This window comes from Camelus bactrianus, chromosome 8 (genome assembly GCF_048773025.1).
Source record: "Camelus bactrianus isolate YW-2024 breed Bactrian camel chromosome 8, ASM4877302v1, whole genome shotgun sequence".
Classification (NCBI taxonomy): Eukaryota; Metazoa; Chordata; class Mammalia; order Artiodactyla; family Camelidae; genus Camelus; species Camelus bactrianus.
Window position 1 is genome coordinate 45,281,201 of NC_133546.1, and position 24,540 is coordinate 45,305,740.

Here is a 24,540-nt window from a genome sequence, read left to right on the forward strand (position 1 = left end):
TCAATAAACCTTATCACACTTTCCTTGCTGATTCGCTGGCCCTTCTCTGAGGCCTGCGTCACAACAACCAACCCAGTCTCACACCCCAAGTCCTGGGGGAGGCTGGACTCCAACAATGCACGTGTGCCCAACTCCCACTGTTCCCTGCTGTTTCCCTCCTGCTCAGTCCCTGTGACTTCTTGGAAGAGGCAATTCCTTAAACCAAGACTTTTGCCTTTAGCCCACCTCTTCTCATTCTGTCTCCCTGCCAGCCTCAGTTTCCTCCCCAGGCTGCTCCGAGAACTTTCCCAAATAACCTGATCCCTACTGCTTCGTCTCTAAGTCCCTGTCACTCCCTAAGTCTGAAGCCACGCACACCAAACCCGACTCCTGGTATGTCAGCAAAGGATTTACAAGGCTAGACAGACGGACATAAATACACCAGTGAGGAAAGAACACTCAAACAAATGGCTTGCTTCATTACCTTGGAGAACCAAGTTTCCAATGGGAGAATGTCACCTATTAGATCAGTGTTCTCTTTATGACGTCCTAAGAGAGTTCCTCAGTAACAGAAAAAGCTGTGCTTCTTCTGTGGAAACCCATCTGTTTTTATTTAAAGACAAGTACAAATTTGGAAGCTGATCTTACGTCCCTTTTCGCTTCAGCTGCTGTGAAACTCAAGAGCCAAATCTGTGGCCTAACTTTAGCACGTGTCAAGTACTATACTGTCCTTTACCCTCAGATTCCATCCTGTCATGCTGTATATGTCTTTCCAAGTTGCCACTGAAGTACAAGAGGAGCAGGAACAAACTGAAATCGGAAATTAACACCTTTAGGGAAGGGTGGTCTTTGCTTTCCTGCAGGCTTGAGCCCGCCCAGGAGTGGAGACCTATGTCGGGTTTTAGATGCAATAATAAAGCAAAGAGCCAGCTGAGAATGTGGGATGGGAATGAGGTGGAAGCAAACCCAGGCCTGTACCTCCACTTCTCCCCCATGCAGCTTACAGGATGTGTGAGGGCAGCAGCCAGAACGAGGGGCACGGAGGCCTGGGACAGCACACCCCACCATGCTGTGAAGCCAATTTGAGATGATACTGTGTCCAATGTGTATTTAACATGGTTTGGACTTTCACTGGGCTAAAACCAAGGAGACTGTAGGTTAAAAAAAAAATGATAATAATGAGAGCTTTTCCTATGTCGCCCTTAGAAACACTCTAATGGGAGGTAAAAGGCACTTCTAAATCAGAGCAGGATACCTGGCCCACCTTGCAGAGGCTCTGCGCTGTCTCGGGGAAAAGAGCCCAGCCTCATTCTACTCAAGTGCGGAGACACGCAGAGGGCCCTCCTGAAGAACGAAGGAGCCGCAAATGCACTGCCAGCTGGGCTCCAAACTCACCAGTTCGCAGCCGGATCCCAGGCCAAGGGGCCTGTGAGCCCTGACCCACTTTGAGACCTATCAGTCTTGGATTTAGGCACCTTCAGCAGAATTCAAACTCCATATGGAAAACCCCTGCTCCCCTGGGGCTAGGGAAATAAGACGGCAAAGATTCTTCATGGTTTGGAGTCTTTGGAGACTGCAATGCTTAGTGGCAAATCAAGAGCCAAAGCCATGGGGATCATGAATCCAGCTTCTCATTTCCAAAGGTACAGCTCTCTGACCCTGTGCAGGCTAACATGTTTCAATTTCATCACTGTGAAATAGAAGATTCCTGCCTTTCACCTCCCATCAGAGTGCTTCTGAGGCTTTTCAGGGCTTCTTAGGAAGAGCTATCATTATTATTCTATTAGTCTACAGCCTCCTAGGTTTTAGCCAAATGAAAATCTAAACCACTTTTAAGTACACATTGGACTCAGTTTTATCCAAAATTGGCTCTGCATCCTAGGAAATACACGTTTCCAGATGGCAAGATTGTAGGTGAAATCATCAGAAGACTGCATAAGTGCCACATATTATCATGTGCCTTCCACTCATTAATCCACCGAACACTCTGCGTGTTAGGGATGAGCCAACTTATCTTCTTTACAAAAAGCAGACTCGGTGTTCTTTCACAGCTACACAAACAAACAGCTGAGCTGAAATGAAAGGAAGGACAACTCCTTCCTCCCTGTTCCCTGCAATCTATCAAGCAGGGTCTGTGTTTTATCACTTTTCCTTGAGGGTTGCAAAAGTTCTGCAAGGAATTCTTTGATTACTGTATTACTTTTATCAGCAACAGAAAATGAGCTCCAACAACATGCTGCATGGTCAGAATTTTCATTATCAGAGGTGAAAATAACGATGGATGGGCAGAAATACACGCCAGGATGCACAGCTCAGCAAGATTGCCTTTCTTTCCAGGTGAGATAGACTCTGGGTCCACAGGAGCCTTCCTGAGTGCAGTTGCCCAAGAAGCGGTGTGACTTTCTGTGCACATCACTATTACTCAATACACCAAACACTCAGAGGCAATGCCCACTTCTACAACCATCGTGGTCTTCCACGCATCACCACGTTGGCTGAATGAAAGCACATTAATGAGTAATCATGGCTGGGACTCAGGCAACACATTCCCATGCCCTGTCCCCAAATGACCGTGCCATGTGAGCCCCGGGGTTAGGCCCAGACCCTGGCCGAAGCTATAAAAGCCAGCACCAAGGCCACCAACCCGCTGGGGAGGGACCAGAACTTTCTACAATTTATGTGGCCAAAAAAACTTTGTTCACAGGAGTTTTATTCAGGTAATTTGCTGTATTTTTAGTTCACTTTTAAGGCTCATATAGATTAATTCACCACAGCATTAGAAATCCCATTTGCCACAAAGCTGTCAATAGTCAGTACTAAGTCTAAAAGCTCCTGGTAACATTAAAAGTGACAAAAAGGGGCACTTTTGCTCTCAATGCCAAAGCCAAAGAAACTGCTTGTTCCAAAGACTACCAAATTTCTCCAATGCCTACAAAAGAGCTTAGCATTATCAGACTTTAATAGTTACAGAAGGCTGTATGGGGGGCTTAATTCCCAACAAAGATACCCAAAAGTATGTAATATAGGGGCTGCCCAGCATTAGGACTGATGGAACCACAAATTTCCTTCCCAGCAAATCGCTGCCAATTAAAGCCACTGATTCAGCTAACTGCGCCGGCTCCTCTGGCACAAAGTAACCAAGTCTTGGAAACATTAAATGCAGTGTAACTCCTTCCCAAAGTCAAAAGCCTCCACGTTACAACCACTTAAGAAAACTCAGGCCCCATCACTCTGGAGTATAGGGCTGCCACCAGGCAAGTCACTCTTCAAGGTGTGGAGGTCTATAAGCAGCATCCTGGCTGCCTGAGGCAGTCCCCTGCAGGTGTATTTCCACAGAAGGCCTCCATGCTGGAACAGCTTGTTCCTTCCTGGAGGGTGATGCAGGACTGTCTGAAGTGAGGACCCTGTCCAGGCAGGTACCAGGATGTGCACATACCCTCACAAGATGGCAGGCCGGGTCATCCTCTGTAAAAACGGTGGTGACCACCGTTTATGGTGACCACCAAGCCAGTTCATAATTAAGAGTGACCTCCCTGTGTGCTTTCAGGTAAACACCTTTGCATCTCTCATCCTCAATTTCCTCATCCAGAAAATTAAGGGATGAATCAGATAACATCTAAGGCATTCAGTTCCGGAACTCAGAAGAGGCTCCATAGTCAATTTAGCATTAATTTGTTTCTCAGATCAGTCCTTGTCCTAGAAAATCCCTAAGGTAACAGGTTCCACTGAGATGGACAGGGGACTGTTAAGTACATAAAGTGGGGCTGCCGAGAAGGGAGGTCTAGGTACTGAGAGTCAAGAGTGCTGGGCTGGCAGATGTGAGGCCAGTTACACCTAACACAGGTGGTGAATAATAGATCGAAGGGTAGCTTAACCCACTGCATTATTTTTTCTGGGTCAGATGTGACTTTCCTATCTTTACATACAGGAATCAAGAGAAAACAAAATATCAAAAGTCAGCCCTGAAGACTGTCTCTTCAAAAAAGAAAGAACCCCACCTCTTAACATCTTCTGAAGGAGTCACTCATCATCCACAGGACAAAAATCTACCTGAAGGGTATTAATTTAAATAGGATAAATACATTATCTTACAAATAGCTCATGTATTTTCCTTCAGGTCTTTAAGGACATCTCAGTTTATATGCAGAATGCGAAATTTTCATTTTAAAAAATCTAACCTCTTTTAAAAATATTATTAGCCAAACAACTGAGAAGAAAAATGTTTCTGAGTTCTTACAACTAAATCTAAAGACTTCCATGTGACTTCTTGGATGAGAAACCATCTCCCACTAGCACACAGGGCTGGGCACCGTGGCCTTCTTGGCACACCTTCCCCTCCACTTCCACTCACCAGGATGAGTCACAAGCCCCTGGGTCTGCTCCTCACACCTGGAAAACACGATGTTTAGGATGATCCCTATGTTTAATCTAAATCCGGCTGGTAGGCACTTGCTTCAGTGGCTAGTAAATAAAAGGGATATGCAAAACAGCAAAGAAAGAAAAGTGATTTTTCCTTTTTCCTGTGTGGGTGAGGAGTGCAAGGAATACCACTTACATCTGCTTTGCACCCTGGAGAAAACAGGCAGTTTGGAGAATCCTATCCTCAAGAATAATTACACTTCACAAGAATACAAGTCTTAAAAGCCTTTTTTGTTCACTGTAAATGCTTGTCTACTACCACACACATCTGTTCTTCCAGTTTCTGAAACAGTGACAAGCCAGGTATAACACATCTGCCTCAATTTTAGCAGAAGATTGTGCAAACTCCCCTCCTTTCTCTTTTAAGCCAAAATGAGAGATATGGTAGGAAGCAACAGCCCAGTGAGGTCTCAGGCAGTTTTATAAGGTCAAAATCCTTATAGATTTTGGATTAGAGCTTGGATTAATTGTTGATTTGGGAGCTTATTCAGTCACAGCGGAGACATGCTGATAGAGGTATCTCACCTCTATCACTTACCAAGTGTGTGGCCTTTAGCAAGCCACGTAACCCTCTGTCCCTCAGTTTCCCCATCGGTAAAGAAGAGCTAATATGCTTAAAGCCCACAGCAGTGCCTGGCACGTAATAGATGTTCAATTAATAGCTTTTCATTACAGTCATGGAAAGGATGGGTCAACCTAAGGCTGTGACTGCACATATCACACCGATTTGCACCGATGCAGGCAGAAGATACAATTGTTTTTTTGCCTTTTTTAGGGGGGAGGATAACAGTTTTCTAACTTCAATTACAACCTTCCTTTAGAATTCAGAGTTCAATGATCTTCTCAAAACCAGAGGCCTCCTCTACCCCTAGTGAGGATTTTTGAAGGGTGTTGAGCAGATCTATATCCCTTATTTTCATCTTCAGATCTGGGCCATGGGAACTGAGGACTCAGAACCTCAGGCTGGGAGCCAATCCCTCTATGTGGCTGCCAGGCAGGCTTTTGCTTCTGAGGCTGATAGTTCCTTAAGGCACTTTACTTCTCTGTAAATCCATCCTTAAAAGGCCAGATTTTTTTGCCAACATACCCCCCTCCACCTTGTCCTCCAAAACATGCAAGCAGCAGTCCATCCTTTAGAAAAACAGAAATGGAAGTGAACGGATGTGCATCATTTCACCTGTGAGCAGTGGCAGCTCTGGAAAGCATCCCACCGTCCCAAGCACTCAGGCTCCCACCAGGTCCATCTGATCGACTTCTGTTCTTAAAAGACCCGCGCACTCTCCTGGAGTCCAATTCTGAACGCTGCTCATGGTGTCAGTGGCACCACGTTGAGGACTCTCCTCCAACTCCTGCCCCAGACCAAGTCTCTCAAGGCCGCTTTCCCCAGCACTGCACGACCCTTCTGATGTCCCGACACCTGAACCTGCCTGCTTGATCCTTCTCAAGAATCTTGGTGAATCTGAGAGTGACTCACCTTCCCTCCCTGTTCCCAAGAAGAAAACCCAGATCACTGATCCTCTGAAGCTCAGCACTAAAGCCACGTCACCTCGGGCAGAGCTTCATGGAGGAAAAGGTATGCTACAGTAGCAGAAAAAGTTGTAATCCACACTAATCTCGGTTTCGTTTTTTTTTCCCAATGTGTCAGACATAAGAGTATTGATGAATCTCGGGCAACATCTGAAGCAGCTGCTAGGAGATCCTGAAATGAACTTCCAAGACCTGGGCAACCCACTGTTCTTCACACTATTTATATTCCCAAAGCCAGCGGCTACCCAGGAGGCCCTGTAGCGTGGACGCCAGAATCCAACGCCCCTGACAAGCAGCAGAAACTTGCTCTGATCTTCACCTGGCTCTGCCTCGTGGTGGGAGAGGCCCTGCTCCGTTAGGAAAGGGAACAGCATCTCCCCACCACGGCCTCACCTCTGACCTCAGCGTGAAAGCAGCACCACTTTCCCCCTCACTCCGCTCGCCCTCTCACATTGATTACACCCAGCACATTTTAATCTTATCTCTCTCCCACACATCCCATGTCCGTCTGCGGATGAGTCAGTGCGACAGCTTCCCTGTGCCATGCAGCTGCTCTTACACGAGGAACATTCCCCAAAGACCAAAACAAACAAGGGGGAAAGATCACAAAACAGCAAGAATCGACCTAAACAGAAGTGTCCTGAACACAGTACATGCGCCAGGATGAACCCTTGGCCTCCTCTGTGCACCCGAGCAGACTCTTTATTATTGCTGGGGTGGGGGTGGGGGGCTGACAACACAGAAAGCTACCCAGCAACAAGGATCTGGAATATTCTCCAGGGCCGGGGACTCTGGTACATCTCCACAGATACCACCGCAAGCTCTCTGTTCATCTTTCCCACTCCTGTCAGGCCTCTGAAGTCAGGATGGCATGAGAATCTTGATTTTTCACTCCTGATCTGCCCCCAGAAGAATTCCAGACTCAGCAAATGACTCAAAGCAGTGGTTCTCAAACTTCAGCTTGCAGCAGAATTACCCCGAGACCTGTGACAACACAGATTGCTGGGTTCAGAGTGTCTGAGTCAGTACGTCTGGGGTGGGCCCAAGAATCTGAATTCCCAACAAGTTCCTGGGTGATGCTGATGCTACTGTGTGGAGACCGTGCTTTGAGAAGTGTTAGCGTAATGCATGAGAATGCCGTGGAGCCCTCTGCCTCTAATTTCTACATCAGATTAGGTTGCACAAAAGAGGGAGAGTGAGTGTACGTGTTTCGGATCTCAAGACTCATGCAATGACTTGAAATAGCACCATCTCTTCTTACCAATTCCTGAAAGCTTCAAAAATAGTTAACTAGGGTCCAGTGGAGACTAGAAAAACAAGTGGGAGTTGGAAGCTCTTAAGAAACCACATTCGTTTCCATCAAAGAAAGGAGAACATCCTATTTAAACACAGTTTACTCAGTAATGATGCCCTTGTCCTGGAAGCCAACTGTTCACTTAGATCCCAATTTGACAGCGTCCTTCCTTTTTACATGGAGCTTCCGGGGAGCAGACTCCACCTTGTAATCTCCCCACAGAAGAGAGGGTGGAAATAGGTCTTAAAGTCATTACTGAAATAGTTGATACGTATCACAGCCAAAATCTCTCATTTTCCTAAGACAATGTTCTCAACCCTAACTGTACACTGTAACTACCTACAAGCTTTAAAAAATATAGTTGCCCAGACCCCAGACCTAGATTCTGACCTAAGATGGCACCTAGACATTGGTGTTTTCTTTTTTTTTCTTTAATGGAAGTATAGTTGATGACAATACTGTGTTAGTTCCAGGTGTACAGGAAAGTGATTCAGATACATATATTCTACTTCAGCTTCTTTTCCATTATAGGTTATTGCCAAGATACTGTGTTTAGTCCCTGTGCTATACAGTAGGTCCTTGTTTATTTTATATTTGGTAGTATCTGTTAATCCTATACTCCTAATTTATCCCTCCTGCCCTTTCCCCTTTGGTAACCAAAAGTTTGTTTCCCAAGTCTTAGTCTGTTTCTGTTTTGTAAATAATATGTTCACTTGTATCATTTTTTTAGATTCCACATATAAGTGATATATAATATTTGTCTTTTTCTTAGACACTGTTGTTTTCCAAAGCTCCCCGTGACTCTTAAATGCAGCCAAGGCTGAAAACCACTGATGCAGGAGCAAGGTCACAGAGAGAGAACGGGTGATGGGAAAGAGAGAAGGGCAGTAAGTCCCCTTTAGATACCGTCTAATGGCATAAAAGGAGGGAGAAAAGAATGGGAGAGCAGCTGGGAGCGACTAGGACAAGTAAAACTGAGGCTTAGATTCTGAGACTGATCAAAGGGTCAACCCAATGCTGGCAGTCTCAGGTTCAAAAATCAGAAACAGCTAGATAATCAAAGAAGTACCCTCATTTGCCAAAGACATGGCAACAGTCCAAAGGACACATCAGGAAACCCTTTTAATAAGGTGTACTTTTTTTTTTAGAAGCATTAATAACTAGGAACTTGAGGCAGAGAGCTTTAACGTCTCACAAACATACCCTCTAAAGGTTCAACTTTGAAATCACGTGCCAGAAAAACAATAAAATATATCCCTTAGCAAAATTAAATGTCTTTTTCTAAAGGGGGAGGCAAGAAGGAAGAGAGTGAAGCAGTAACTCTCATAGCACTTGGTAACTGAAATTATCTCCCCAGTAACCACAATGACAAGCAAGTTTTCAAAGTTGTAAAATCATGTGATGCAGATGATAAAACCAAAATAGAGTTATTTTCTTCTCTTCCTACTTGACTAGCACAGATGCATGAGATAACAAACTGGAAAAGATATTTGAAAGCTTTATGATCCTGCTTAAGGCAGAAGATGAACACCAAACAGACCAGTTGGAGGAACACGGTGTGGGTGGTCAGTGAACAGAGCAGGGAATCTCAGCGCAGGTAACAGACAGACATCAGGTGGAAATGATCTCTGCTCACTCCAGGGCCAACACTGGGAGCCCAGAGAGAAAAACCCAGATGTCTTCCCACTGTGTTAAGTTAAAATCGATCCATCACTTTAAAGCTTTTGATGTGATTAGAAAACCAAGATGTGGATAAATCTGCATCTTAAAAATGACAATGGTAGTTTTTGATAAAAACATTCATTTGTTAAGTCATTATGTTAAAATCAATTTGGAAGATGGTAGTTTTCACTAGCACAAATTAGCTTTCCTAATTTGACACGTGGTACTTCACTTAATCCAGTACTGACTGCCCACAAATTAACTCAAAGCACTCCCTGATTTTATGAGACTGTAGGAAGAAACCTCTCCCTTCCTCCCAAAGAGCACCTACTGAAAGAGGCCTACAATCAGGTGCCAAATTTCATCTTGGCAACAGACATGAAGGTTGAATGTGGTAAAGCCTAAAATATGGCTCAGATCACCAAGAATTTCAGCCTGAAAAAAAGGATCTTTCTTGGAAAGGAAGAAGACTAAATAGGACTGATTTAGATAATTCAGTTCAGCAGAGGACATGCATCTATTCAAGCAGAAGTCTGTAAGCTTATCTTTATTGGACAGAGCTGGAGATAGAAGACCTGATCTAGGCCACTAATTTCAAGAAACAGGACACCAGCTCACCTAGGAAGTTATCTATCAGGAGCTTAAGAGCCCAAGTGTGCCAAAGCAAGCACGCTCACACCTGTATCCACTGGAAGATAACTTTAAAATAACCAGGCCTACAACATTTCCAGCATCCACTCCGGGTTTCTCAGGGTTACACAAATGATGCCCTGAACTAACTGATCATTGTTCTTTTAAATAAATTCAGGAGTGTTTCAGTATTTACTTAAGGAAAAAAAAATTATCTTGCTTAAAATGTAGTCTGTGGTCACTGGTTATTTACATGACAGGTATATTCATACATGGCAAATTAACGCTGTCAATGGGAACATTCTTACAAATAACTAATGATTAAGGATATGTCCTTTCTCATTCTACCAAGCTGGGAGGGAAAAGGTACCCAAATACAGAGCAAGATGCAAACGTATGAAGGGTGAGATTAGTAAGTCCTTAATTCGGAAACGAATGCTGGTAGGAAGCCCCAAGTCAGCTATCATATAACATGAAAATTCTAGGAAAAATATACAGCAAAACTGAGTTTTAAATTAGATAGCATTTTTTAAAGTAATTTACCAACATGACAAGTTCCAATGGAGACATCTAGAGAAAATGTTTTACTTTAGGAAACCACTACAGTATTAGAAGAAAATTAAGTTATATCGAGTTTTTAAAAAACAAAATTAAGTAAATAAAAATAAAAAAGAGAAGGGAGAAGAAGATGAGGAGGAAGCTTTAAACATCACTCAGCCAAGCTTAATATGAAATATGGAACCAAGGCAATAACTTAGATAATTTATGATGAAAGAAGTATCATTTTTAAAATCAATTACTAGGATATTTCAGGAAAAAAGCAGTTTTGAGATTTGAATTATGTGAATTAATGACTTAACTTGATCTTTTTAATCCAGTACTGATTTTCAAGGATTCATCTAACAAGTCGTATTGGATATAATTTCATGTCCTCCTTAAACTTCAAGTTTGTGCCCAGAGTTACACCTTTAAAATTCCACGTTGGCCAAGCAACCTTCTTTGCAACTGCCTCCGGCCCCCCACCCTCCCCCACACCCTGGCTGTATCCAGTTATCGGGCACAGCCATTCGGCCTGCTCCGCATTTATCATAGGGTTTCAGTCTATCTTCTGGACACTATCCAGACACTACTCACCTATCTTTACTGTGAAACTGAGAGTTCTGAAATTTTTTCCAACACACACGGGATTAGTGTTCTACAACCCATACTTTATCTCAGGGCACATGGGTGCTGCATTCCAGCGGCCAATTAAAACCATCCTTTTAGGTTCTATCCATACATACTTTTACCTTGAAGACAAAAGCAGTAAGCTCCTTAGTAGAGATAAACATTTGAGCCTGGCCAGCAACTTGTATTATGCAACATTTTCTGTCTGTGTCTTGGTGCTTGCCTTTAAACCCCTCAGTAACTGCACTGCAAAGAGTCAACCACCTCAAAAAATATGTTTAATATCTTTATGAGCTCTGATTTGGCAACCACACTTCTGCTAGAAACTTCTTATAAATGTTCTTTTTTTTTCCCCTGAAATCCGTTTTTCCTGGTGGAGGTGTAGCCATTCACCTACCCACCTGAAGGTTACAGAAACAGATACCTTGTTCTCCCAAGGCAGAAATTTCTCAGAGGAAATAGCCCAACCCTGAGGATTTCTACAGTGTGTACCACTCTATTAGTTCTAAATACTAGTACACTTTGTATCTGACCCATAGTAAACCACAGTTACACAAGACAGTGACCCAGCAGAAATGAGAATCCCCATATCAGACTCCCCCACTAAGAGCCCAGGCACTGACCGAATTCTCAAAAAGTGTTAGCTTGCGCAAAATCAAGAGAAGGAGCCTAAATCCCGGGTCTATGTCCACTCCCCACCACCAGTACAGAGAGGTGTTAGTTACCCTGAGTCAGCCACAACTGGGAAGATAAAACATTCAAGACCTTATTCTGAAGGTTAACGTGAGGATTGGTGATTATATATAAAGAATGAGCCACATAGTAGCAACTTTTTACATGGCAGCTATTTAATTTTATTGTTTTATCCCACCCCCACCAAAAGTCCCACCCACACTCAGGAGGCAGTAGAGCAGCAGAAAAGGAAAAAGTTCTACAGCCAAAGAAACCTGGGTTTCAATCTTAAGCAATTTACTTAAATTTCTCTGAAACAGTTCCTTGTCTTTAAATTGGGATTTATATTTAAATGCCTAGGAGTATCATTACATGCAAAATACTTAGCTGAGTAACTGGCACAGAGTAAGTGTTCAATAAATCATAGTCACTCTTATTATCATTATTATTATAACTGGGCTTCAGAAAATCTTGTGTCCACTCGTCTTTTACTGTAAAAAACAGTATTTCCAACTGATATTTAACCCTGGCTCCCCTTCCCAAAAATATCATTTGGAAATACGAGAAAAGATGCAATTCTGATTCTTAAATACTTCTGAGCAATTCACCCAAAGGCCTACTATGTACCTAGAAAATACCTGCTGCTACTTCTGTGAGGACTATGTTCTATGCTTCATCAGGATGTTGGGGTTTTTGGACATAAATGTCTACAGAAGGGACGTAAGCCTGAACCCTCAAGTTTGTGAGACTTTGAAAGGCTTTGAATCAAGAACAGGAGGAGCCCAGGGGACTCTGGGAGATTATGAACTGGCCTTACTACCACCATGATGGGAGGCACCCTGATGGAGCTCCATCTTCCCAAGCCTGACTGGGACGGGGAAGAATGCTTCCCCAACTCCATCTGTCCACTGAGGACCCAGGAGGCTCCCTCCCCACAAAGACTGACTCTTCTAGACCAAAGCTCTCAGCCAGGTCTCATGGCCTTAGTCCACACTCCACAAGCAAAGCCATTTCACCAGCTTCACGAAATGGACTAAGAAGAAATTCAATAAGGAGAGAAGGAGGGTTAGGGAGGGAGTCCATGACACAGGCTATTAGAAGTGGGAGGGAGGGGCAGGTTCTAGTAGTTCTCACTGGGGAACTCATGCCTCCCTCCTGCACCTCACAGCAGGATGAAGAGAGAAGAAATTTAAATTACTAGTAAGTAGCCTATGAATGATTAACATTTTAATTTTAATCTAAGCAAAACCTTTTTGCTGGGAAGGGTGAAGTGGGTGAAGGGAGTCAAAAGGTACAAACTTCCAGTTATAAAATAAATAAGTCCCAGGGATGTAAAATACAGCATGCTGATTATAGTTAATATTATACATATTGAAAGCTGCTAAGAGAGTAAACCCTAGAAGTTCTCATTACAAGAAAAAAAAATGTGAACTGGACTTATGGTGATGATCGTTTCGCAACACACGTCAATACCGAATCATTACGTTGTACACCTGACGCTAATAATGTTGTATGTCCAACATGTCTCAATAAAAACAAATAAACCCTTTTCATTCTCCGCCTCTATCTGCAACCCTGCCTGCCCCTCTCTTCCATCCCTGTGCTTCTGTGCTTGCTTCCTAGGGCTACCAAAACAAATCACCACAGACTTAGGGGCTTCAAACAGCAAAAACTGATTCTCTCACAGTTCTGGAGGACACAAGTCCAAAATTCAAATGTTGGCAGGGCCATGCTCCCTCTGAAGGCTCCAGGGCAGGATCCTTCCTGGCCTCTGCCTAGCTTCTGCCAGGCCCTGGGCAATCTGGAGCTCCCTGGCTTGTAACTGCACTGCTATAACCTTTTCTTCGGTCTTATCTGCATCTAGCATGTCCTCTCCTCTCCTTATAAGGACACCAGCCACCAAATTTAGGGACCACACGAATCCAATATGACCTCATCTTAATTTACCCCCCAGGGAAGACCCTATTTCCAAATAAGGTTACATTCTGAGGTTCCAGGTGGATGTGAATTTGCAGGGGATACTATTCAGCCCAATACAGCTCCCAAATTGAAATAAGCCACCACCACCAAAATATGGGGCAAAGTGGAGGGAGATGACAAATTCCAGCTGCACAGAACTACAGGATTTTACATTATAAAAATTTCAAAGCTGTCATCTCCAGTGGATGCTCTAAATTAGGAATAATGTAGCTTTTGCCCTTCTCTCACCCATAGGAAAATGAAGTCTTGGAAAATATCAAAAGTCTCTATCAAAATAGCACAAAAACACAGAACAATCCACTGATCCAGACACCTGACATACTGTGAAGTCTGGTATTAAGTAGAGATCGACATTCACATATATTATCAAGAGTGGAGTCGCAAAAAGATGAAGGCCAAGGAGACATTTTTCAGTTAAAAATGCTTTCATTTAACTATTTGGGGATAGGAAGTGGACCATGGGTCTTAGAAGACCAAAGTTTCCTTTAAAAAGTTACCTTAGGTTTTTAAACACCCACCCTTTCCAAATTATTCTTTTCTAATGATGACATAAGGCTACATGGAAACACTATGTATTAGAGTTCTTTTTTGGTCTTAACCAAGATATTATTTGAGCCATGTAGGGGGAAAAAAACTTGAGATCAGTTTAAAGATTTGTGTACTCCCTCTGCTGGCTCTAAATTTAAAGAAAATTCTCAATAGCTTCAGGAGCCAAGTAATTAATTTCACCAGACATCTAAAACACAAGGGGAAATATGATGTGGATTCTCCCACACATACACACGCAAAAGCCTTCAAATAAATAAATAAGAAATTACGAAACACATACTAAAAACTGCCAAAGGCATCTGTTGAATTTATTGAGGATTCACTCCAGAGGAAAGTTAATGCATCCCGTTTATTTGTTTGGGGCAGGGGTCACTTCCTACCTTGGCCTTGCCCCTATAAGTGTGCCACAAGCTTTCCTTGCTCTGTGCTCACCTCTCCCCGGCAGGATGGGGGTGCATCTGGACACCTGGGCATAGTGAGCCCCAGACGATAACCTGGCTTTTTCACCACAGGCAACACTGCAGAAGCAACTACTGAAACTCCCACAGCCCATCAGAGAAGTTGGTGTACTTGGTAATGTTATCCCATAGTAGTGAACAACACACTGCAGAGAAAAAGTCTCCAGATTAAAACCTCAAAAAAAGGTTCAAGAGAAAAGTGGAAAATGAATACTCGTGGGGAAAAAAAAAACCAACTTGAAACATACTCTAATCATACATTCATGTTTTACAGGAAGGACTGATACATCACAATACTCTATGGGTGCGTGCTGTTGCACGTCTTTTTCCAGTTGGGGAAATCGCAATACCAAGAAGTGAAAGTTGTCTGCTCAAGAATAAAATGGTTAGAGATACTGAGTCTGTCTGGGTAGTGACGTGATCAGAACTGGGGTCTTCTATGATAATCACTAGCCTAACCACCTATTCAGAAAACTACTTCGGAAAAGCTGCAGCCTGGCCCTGGAAAGCTCCATCTCACAGACTCACTATCTCTTCTTCCTTTGTATGTGACTTCCATCTTCCAAGCCATAAATATAAAACTTCAAGTACATCTGGGACTTATCCCCCAGATGCAGAACATCACAGATAGCTTAGTTTTACATAAGATCTCTGTTCCTGTAAGAAGCGAGTGAATAAATTTTAGGCTGAACAATGCCAGGGGGACTCTTTCTAAACAGGCATATGGATGCTGCATAAAGCAGGGTCCACACACAGAGGGCAGATTGGATTTCAACTTTTTCTTAAGGAAAGGTCATTGGCAGATTAGGCTTCTCTTAGTTTCTGTGATGGGTAGTGACTAACACTGAAAAAGTTTTCAAGGACTTCTACCCTAGGAAACAAGAAACTGCGAGAAATGTCTTAGATGGCATCATTTTGTAGTGACACGACATTATATCAATATCCACCTTCATAGCTACAATATCCAAAAGACTCTTCACAGGACATCACCTCACTCCTGAATCACATCACCCCCTTTCAGTGTCAGAGTCCCAGGACAAGGCTAAGCTCATGAGCTGAGGACATAAGGATCCCAGAAGCAGCTCCAAGTATCAGAAATGCTTTTCTCAGCTAGACACCTTCCCTGCTTTCAAGGCTTTTACACTGTACTTGAGAATATACAGGAGTCACAGAAAAATGACAAAACAGGCAGGAGTCGGGGGTGGGCAGGGTAGGACAGGGTTAAGAAAGTAGGCTTTTCTAGCAAGGTGAGCTGAGGGCACTGATGGAGAATGCAAACGGAGCAATGCAGCGGCCTAGAGGGTGGGGGAGGGAGAGCAGGCGAGTCTACAGAGATGGAGGCACTGACTCGAACAGCTGCGAAACCACAATGGTTAGCAACAGGCATTACAGAACACTAGTGCCCTGGGCTCACATGGACACAATCCTAACTCCACCCCTGCTAGCTGCTGGTCCCTGAGCTAGTCACTCACATGCTCCCAACCTGTTTCCTCACTTGTAAAATGAAGCAGTTAGATGAACTCTAAAACTTCTTTTAGTTCTGAATTTGAGGCAAAAGGCAATGCAGATAATTTGTACGAAGTTCCACACCCACTCTGAGGGCGGCCAGTCCTACACTATGGCCCCACGAGACAGAACTGCGGATCCCAGATTAGTCCACGGCCATAGGAGGACTCTAATCCGGGTGGACTTGGGAAGGCCCCAGCTCCTCCCAAACTACAGGAGCCATGGGACAGTGGTCTTGCATCTCCAAAGGAAGCTGCAAATGATCTGTAGGGAGTTAAAGCCAGGACCCAGCCAGAGCTCAACACCACCTTTGCCATTTTCTGGTAACCTCCACAGAGCTGAAGCACTAAGGAAAGCAGAAGTACAAGTGGGAAAAAAGGCAGAGAGAAGGGACAGCAATGACAAGTTCACAGAGCACAGATTTGCATGTTTATTTTCTGTCTTCCCCCAGGAGAACATCAACTCCTGTGAACTAGAACCTTATCTGCCTTGTGCTACCGCTATATCCCTGCACCCAGCAGACTGCCCTACACACTGTATGCCTTTGATAAACATTTGTTGAATGAATAAAATGGCATGAGATGCAAATGGGTAAAAAGGGTTTGCTCTTTCTAGTCTTCTACTCACTTACTGTACACCAGCTGTATCATCCACTGGTACTCACCCACCTACATATATGTCATCCCCAGCTCCTTCTAAAACCAAAGCGACCCTCTGGGCCACTCCATTCGTGATAAAGGAAAAGGTGAGGAGAAAAACAAGTCAAAAATAGGATCAAGTCTGTTCCCTACAGACAAGATGAATGGGTGTGAAGATAAAATAAATTCCATATTCTCACCAGCCCCAGGAATGTGGAATCTGACCAGCAATCGGTAAGCTGGGTACCTCACCAGAAGGCACAGGCCTAAACAGTCTTACCTTTGCATTTCTGTCAAGATCTTTGGATGAATGGTATCTGCTAAACTTTTTGCATGCCAAGTAAATGATTTTTTAGTGGGATAAAGCCTCCTCACTAATTTTGCAAATAAAAATATCTTACAGGTTTCAAGTAAGAATCACAAGTATTAAAAAGTTTAACTACAAGATGTTCTTCTATGGTGTCATTCTCTTAAAATAGAACCCTCCTAAAAACTCCTAAAAATAAGTCTGCATAGTTTCATTTCATTTTCTAAGAAGGAGATAAACATATCAAAACAAAGACTTAACTTCTTTTTAAGAGTCTCTCTGTTACACGGGGCTCATAGATCAAAGTCTAAAAGGGCCAATTTCTTCACTTCATAGGTTGATGACACAGCTTTGAAAAAGAAGAAAAACAGTCCCCCTACTGTACTGCTGCTATAGGAAGAGGAAGTATGTTAGCTGAGAATCACTGACGAAGACAGTACTGCCAAAGGAAATTACAAAACAGCACTCTGGCAACATGGGCCAAGCAGAAGACAGATTCCTCATACACGGCATGACCATAACTGGTCCTTTGATGAGTTATTCCAGAAGGTGACTGAGGTCAAAATTAGAGGCCAATATGGAATTACTATGACTTTGTCATTTTGAAATTTAAAAAAATATTTTTAAACATCAAAGTTGCTGTTAAAATAACATTCTCTTAATACAGCACGTTGCAAAGGAACCAGAGGCAGTCATCTGAAGAATGGGAATGGTGAGGACGTGAACCAGCATCTTTTCACCTTGGGAAGAATCTGTAAGAGGACACACCCTCAGGGAAAGGAAGACTCAATCTCTTGAAGAATCATCCTCTGCAGCAGCAGAAGTTGTCGTAGTACCTTACATCTGTGAAATTGTAGGAGCCACCAAAGAAGCTCATGGCTACTTAACAGGATCGTGCCCTGACCCAGGGGAAATGAAGCTGTGTGGGCATGTGTAGGAGAATTAGCGATAAATGGGCCTGGCCAGGTAAACCTTAGAGTTCCAGAGGTCTGCCCGAGACAGGAGGAAATGAGAGAACTCACCAGTTCAATTTGGGTGCAGTGCAAGTAAACTTAATCGGAATCAAAGGAAATGTAACCTTTTCCCCTCTTAACCACATCTGATTATTCATTTCTACTTTAATACCTAAAGGAGACCTGTGAGATAGCCATCACCCTCCTCCCCGGCACAGTGTGCATCTGACAGACTGAAGTTAACCAAGAGCTTCCTCCTTTTGTTAAAATGCTCTCTTTTTTTGCCACCTTCATCACTTCATAGTTCCTAAGTACCCAAACCAATAGGCATTGGACAGCTTGACAAACACTGTGCACTCACTCAGCCTCCGTCAATATATGCCCATCCTTCTGATGCTGAAATAATAACCAAGATGTTTTAAGACTGAGAGGCAAATACGCTTTTCAGGAAAGTAACATCTACTTGTGTAACACTACTCAGTAAATAACCTGAAAGAAAGATCAATTTAAAAAGAAAAAGTGAGATAAAGAAGACCTCTAGAACAGTGGCTACTAATTACCTCTTGTACTAAATAGCTGTGTGGTCTTAAAGTCATTACCTTGAAGAATCAGGTTCTTGACCTATTAAAAAAGGGGGTGAACTAGATCAGCAAACCTCATCCTAGCTGTACATTAGAATCAGCTGAGAAATTTCAAAATAAAACAAAAAACAAAAAAAACCCCCACCAACCAATGCTCACACACCAGCCCAATTAAATCAGATTCTCTGGATATCTGCATTTTTTAAAAGCTCCCAGGGCTTTGAACCACTGGTCTCGATTCTGATCTCCTAGGCCTCTTTTCTAATTTGTTCTATGATTTTAGGGTGGTAATTCTGGTCACAAGATCTCACAATGCAATGGCCCAAAAAGCCACAAAAGAAGTAAGGCCTAGACCCTACATACTCTGTGAATGTGCACACCTGACTAGGGGAGATTAATCTGAATTCTAGACATTTTTAGAAGTAAAAAACCTGAATGCATAACTCAGGATGAAAGTAGTGTGGTTTAAAGGCACATTCATGTTTCCAAAATGACTAATCATGATAGGAATCAACTCCTGAAGCTTGGATGCATGGAAATGGGTCACAATTTGCTCCTGACCTCTCCCTCTCCTTCCACCCCCACTAAACCACAAGCACAAAAAAGTTTGGCTATTAGTCATAATTGGAATGTGAAACCAGCAGCCCCAGTTTCAAAAGGCCTTCTCCATCAAAGATTTGGAAGTTCCTGCATGGCTGCATCTTTTGATAAAGGTCATCACGCAAAAATTGTTTAAATTATATCCCTATAGTCTTTAAGCGTTAGTTTTTCACATGATACTCAGAAATGGAACTGGTGTAAATTTTCAAAATAAAAATAATCATAAAATGTGTGCTCTGTATTAAACATGTTGAGGCTTGACAGTTTCAATTTACAATAATTCATAAGATTTTAGTTAAAGATAGATGAGATAGCAGAGAAGGAAAAGAAGAAATCATGAGACACAAAAATGGTTAGGACATAAAACCAGAGTTTATGACTAGGCCTGAAATCTCTATTGCAAATCCTGCAAGCTACATGAAAACATATCTAATCCAGTCTCAATTCATGGCTATTTTTGGTAATACCATTTTCTCACATGAATATTAAAAAAACCTAAAAACCAAAAAACAAATACCATTTTACTGGTATTATAACTATAAACACAACATAAGAAATGTTATTTGTGGAGTTAAAATTCCTTTTGTAATCTTAAAATCATAAGAAAGGTGAAAACTTTTTCTACATAAACTTAAATTAAAAATAACTTTTAGCTAAGAGATTCTTTGCACCAAATTCAAAACATGCAGGACTAAATTTCAAGTGTGGGAAATCTGAAAAATATTCCAAATCCATCTTCTTAGATCCCATAAACTCACCTCTCACTGACACTGTACACTGAGATGAACCCTTGCTATCCACTTAGAAACTCAGTTTTAAATGGTATCACATTAGCACTGCTTTGAAATGGAACTCCCATTCTTTGAGTAAATAGCCATCATATCACACAACTGGCATTCCTTTGCAAAGCAATAAAATTAAATCAAATGTAAGATTCATAATGTCAACATTTGTAAAAGGACACACAGATTTGTGGAACAATATCAAAACACATGTTTTGCTTTCAAAGTATCTAAACCAGCCCTCTCTAATATAGCCATTAAAAAAAACTTTTAAAGCACTTTGCAAAGTTTTAATGCAAATACGTCAATACACTAAATTCTTTAGCTTTTTCATAATCAGACTCCTCTCCAGTGCTTCAGTTCTCCATTAAGGTCAAACTGTTATTTTATACACCCACTGGAACCCAGGCAGATGCAGGGCTCCCCAAAGACAATGTAAGAAGTAACAGCAGGAGGAAGCGACTACCTCTTTAATTAACAAAGAAAAAAAACACTAAAAAACCTAACTTGTCAATAGAAGCAACTGATAAACGATATATATCTCAACTGCAGAGGACTCTTTTGCCTGGGAGATGGGGCCAGGAGGATGAGGAACTGGCAAGAGTAAAGCAGCTGGGTATCAGCAGCCCAGAAGGGGCATAGGAGTTAATCTCTTTGGATGTCCAACTGCAGGAAGTCATTACATCATAGGCCTTTCCACACCTCTCCCTACCACGTGTCCAGTGCCCCAAGAGGCTGAAAAGGAGCGGTAGAGAGCCTTTCTTTGGTTCACTTACAGGTAGAAGCCATTACGGTCCAGCCCTGCCAGCAAACCCCCCTCTCCCCACCCCACCCCCAAGGCCTAGGTTAACCGCTAGGACCCCGTCATCCACACCAGGAATCCCTGCCTCAAACAGCGCCTGAGTCCACGCCTCACTGGGAGCAGCAGGGGCTGCCAGTCCCCGCTGAGGTGGCAGGGCTGGCCGGTTCCAGGCCCCAGATCATCTCTGAGGCTACTCGGAGGCAGGTTTACCGTTGAGACATCTCTGAGAAATTAAGTTGTCAACACAGGCAAGGAAAGAGAGCAGGCCAGGAAAAGGTTTACAACCACCGCTTTTTGTAATGGTATCGATGTGCCTGTGGGAGTTAACACCCAAAAACCCGAAACTTGAACAGAAAGATTCTCATCCAGCTAGTCACAACGCACCATGCTCCTGAGACCGGCAAGAGACCACAAATCTAACCCCTCATCCAGGCACCAACTCCCAAACATTCCCCGACATCCCCTCACTCCACCAGCAGGGGCCTCTCCACACCTCCACTACGGTGAATTCTACTCCAAAGTTGGCCGTGGACCTACCTCCTCCGCGCTGACCTGAGAATCCAACAAACGCACTCCTGTCCGTCCGTCCTTCCCTCGCTGGCGTCCCTGGCCCCATCTCCACACCTGGCCTTGCCCGAGGCTTCGCCAGGAGCCTCCTCTCCCCCTCCCACCGCCTCCATCGCCACCCCCGGGTTTCCCGCCTCCGGAGGTCACACAGAACGCCCAAAGTCTCCCTGCCTACCCCTCTCCCCGGCGCCGGCAGGCGCGCTCCCAGGAATCGAAGGTGCGCCTCGCACTGCGCAGGAGGCCTGGCGGGTCCAGCCGCCTGCCCGAGGTGAGTACGCACCTTCCAGCCGGCAGAGCTGTTGCTGTCGCCCTTATCCTTGAAGTAGGGCACGCAGCGCACCATCCACTCGTAGATCTGGGATAGAGTGAGCCGTTTGTCCGGGGAGCTCTCGATAGCACGAGTGATCAGGTCGGCGTAGGACAGGTTCCCCCAGGCGTTCCGTCGCGACGAGCATTTCCTCGGCTGCCCGGAGCCCCCAGCCGCCCCTGGCTGGGGCGGCGGCAGAGGCTGCTGAGGCTGCAGCGGCGTCTGCGTCCCCCCGCTCAGCGCGCCAGTCACAGGGGCTGGCCCGGACCCGGCGTCCTGCCCTCCGGTAGCCAGCAGCCGGGCCGAGTCCTCAAGAAGCAACCCAGAGCCCAGGGGGCCGGCCCCGCCGCCGCCGCCGATGGCCATGGCCGAGCTGGCCCTACTGCCGCCGTCTTCGTCGTCTTCATCGTCCTCCTCCTCGGGGATCATGGAGTCAGCGGCCGCCTCCCCCGAGGGCTTGGCCGGGCTCCCCTGGAGCTCTGGCCTCTGCAGGGGCCACGTACAGGAGCGCGGCCGGCTCTGGGGCTCGAACTCCGGGTCCAGCTCCACTTCCAGCGGAGAGAGAGGGGCCGGGGAGGCTGGCGCCTCTGCCATCTTCGGCGCCCGCCTGCCCGGAGCTCGGGCTCTCGAGCTCTCCTCTCGCGCTGGGGCGGGGTGCGGCGGGGGAGGGACGAGAACACTGCGAAGGCTCAGGCTCCTGGGCACCGCTGCCGCTGCTACTGCTGCTGCCTAGGGAAGCACCAGAGGAGAGAGGAGAGTTGGTTATCCCGGGCTACAGCCCAGTCCTCCGCGAGTCCTTGCCCACCGCCGCCGCTCCCCGACTGCACCGCACCCGCCTCCCAGGAGCAGGCAGACCTGGAGACGTGCGTCCCGCGAACCTGGCGCAGCAGACGCCGCCCCCCGGCCAGGCCGCGGGGGAGACGGGAGCGAATCGACGGGCTCGCACGGGGCAGCCCCCCTCCCCCCTCTGCCGCCAACGCCGCGGCTGCCAGAGCTGCAGGTCTCTCCATGGCTAGGTGGCTGGACGGGGGGGAAGGGGGAGGGGCGGGGGAAGGGGGAGGGGCGCGGCCGCGCCTTTAAAGCGGGCAACAGCCAGAGCTGGCGCAGCCGAGCCTCGGTCGGAGCCAGAGTCCGTGCGAGCGTGCATTTGTTTATGTTTCGCTCTGGCCCGCTCAAGTGCTTCCTGCGACGCCGCCACCAAAGTCTGTGGCGTCTTCGGCTCTTCTCCCCGGCCCCAGCCCAGCTGCCTCTGCATCCCCTGCGACCCCTCTCACAGCAGAGCGCCCGAGCCCGGGACCGCGCCAGCAGTTCCCTTCTCTCTTCCCCTGGGGGCCAGGAGGGCGAACCTGGGTCCGAGCGCAAACAGGCCCATGTCACTTCCAGAAAAAAAAGGAAGACAGGAAGAAGGGGGGCAAGCAGCTCGGCGGGTGTTTGTAAAGGGTCGAGCTGAGCAGGAACGGCTACTTTTGGGATTTGTGTGGTTTATTTTCTCGCAGGCGTTCTGCCCTCCACCCACTTCCCTGTAAAGGTGGGGGGAGGGGCGAGTCATAACGTAAATCTTCCAACAGGTCGGGAAACGCCAGATATCCCGGGCGGCCAGAAAACCCGGACTAGCACGTTCATCACCTCCGTGCTCCCGCTGCTGCCATCTTGACAGTTTCCCCCCTTCACTCAAGTCCTAATTTAAAAACACTAGCGGGAGAGAAGAGGGGGCGCGCACACCGAGTCACGGGGAGGGAAAAGGGAAGAGCCTGGCTCAGCTCGGAAGCAGATCCGGAGTCACCGAGAAGGCGGTCGCCCCGCTGCACCTCTCTGGCGCCTACCTCGGTTCCTTCCCTTCAGGGACGAGGAGGGAGGACGCACAATCCCGCGCGGGCCCGGGGCACGGCGAGGAGGGGGCGCGCAACCTCGGCCAAGGAGAGGCACTCGGGCCGCCACCACAGCCCGGCTGAAGAACCGCCTGTCGGCCTGCGCGCCGCCGCCTTCCACATTCCTCCTCCTCCCTTCCACGAGCAGGGCAGCCGCGGCAGCAGCACAAAGTTATAGACACACGCAGGGCGCCTCAACCTAGGCTGACGGCGGGCGGGTCCCCGCCCAGAGGGAGGGCTGGGTGGCGGGCCTGGGTGTGCTCGTGTGCGTGTGTGCGCGCGCGCGCCTGCGCGGCCCGGCTCCGCGGGGATGCGGGCCTGGGTGTCAGGGCGCGCGCTGGGAGCCAGAACTCAAGCGGGCTCCCGCAGCTGTCTCAAGCGGGCTCCTCCTCCCTCCCAAGAGCCTCAACAACAAAGCGCGGCGCTGGTCCAGGAGAAGAGGGAGGGAGGAGCGCAGAGCCCCAAACGGCCCACGACCGCAGTCGTGTAGCCTGCCTGACTCAGACAGAGCAGAGTACCTGGCACCAGGGTCCCCAGCTTGCGTGTCCCTCCGCTAGGCTCTGGGCCCGCCCTGGTGTCCTGTTCCCCATAAGAACCTGACACCAGGTAACACCCAAGATAAGATGCTGACTGCAGATGGCAAGGGTTACCTCGGCGTGTAAATACTGACAAGCAAAGATGTTGGTACCCTTAGGACTTCCATACGCTGACGCCCTCAGATTTGATCAGGTACCAGTTGGTTTCCACTGAGTCTCTAACCTAGGACGCTTGATCGCAATAGTGTTACTTTTCATGAATTTCACGGCAAACGAGAGAAGTGTTAACTATGGAGAAAAGCAAATTTTTCCACATTCCTAAATGCAGGAACAGAATTTGAACAACTGTGAATGGGAAATAATAAGTCTAATGTTTAAATGACGACAAAATAGCTAATTGTGCATTTTTTACTTTTTAAAAGAAAGATACTCCTTTAGATTTAGAAAAACATCGTCACAAGTCCTTATCCTACAATCAGTACCCAAGTCGTTCATTGTGCGCTAAGAATGCACTACAAGCGACACGCACACCAAAATCTACCCACTTTGATTCATAAATATCATTTTTCCCCCTTAAATCCTTCCAAGTCACTGGAAGTATCCTAGAGTCCAGAGCGGGCTCCGCAATAACCCGATACACAAAAAAGTACAACCCGACACAAAAAGGTCCAACCCAGCATACGCAAGAGTCCGCCCACAGGGCCGTCTCCAGGCTCCAGGCTTTGCGCAGCACCCGTCACTCAAGTGACGCATGGC

General features: G+C 45.9%; 1 protein-coding gene across 2 annotated transcripts in view; it reads right to left on the bottom strand.

Annotated features, from left to right (window-relative positions):
• FOXO3 (forkhead box O3) overlaps positions 1-23,341 on the bottom strand; it is a 113,073-nt gene extending 89,732 nt beyond the window's left edge. The window contains exons 1-2 of one of the 2 annotated variants that reach the window (XM_010965391.3): positions 23,204-23,341; positions 21,354-22,109 (exon numbers count right to left, since the gene is read on the bottom strand). In XM_010965391.3, the coding sequence (XP_010963693.2) occupies positions 21,354-21,974 (621 nt within the window). In that variant the 5' untranslated portion in view covers positions 21,975-22,109; positions 23,204-23,341. Of the gene's footprint in view, positions 1-21,043; positions 21,069-21,353; positions 22,110-23,203 lie in introns of those variants that run through there. The other variant, XM_010965392.3, reaches the window with a different exon arrangement.
• Positions 23,342-24,540: the final 1,199 nt, after the last annotated feature.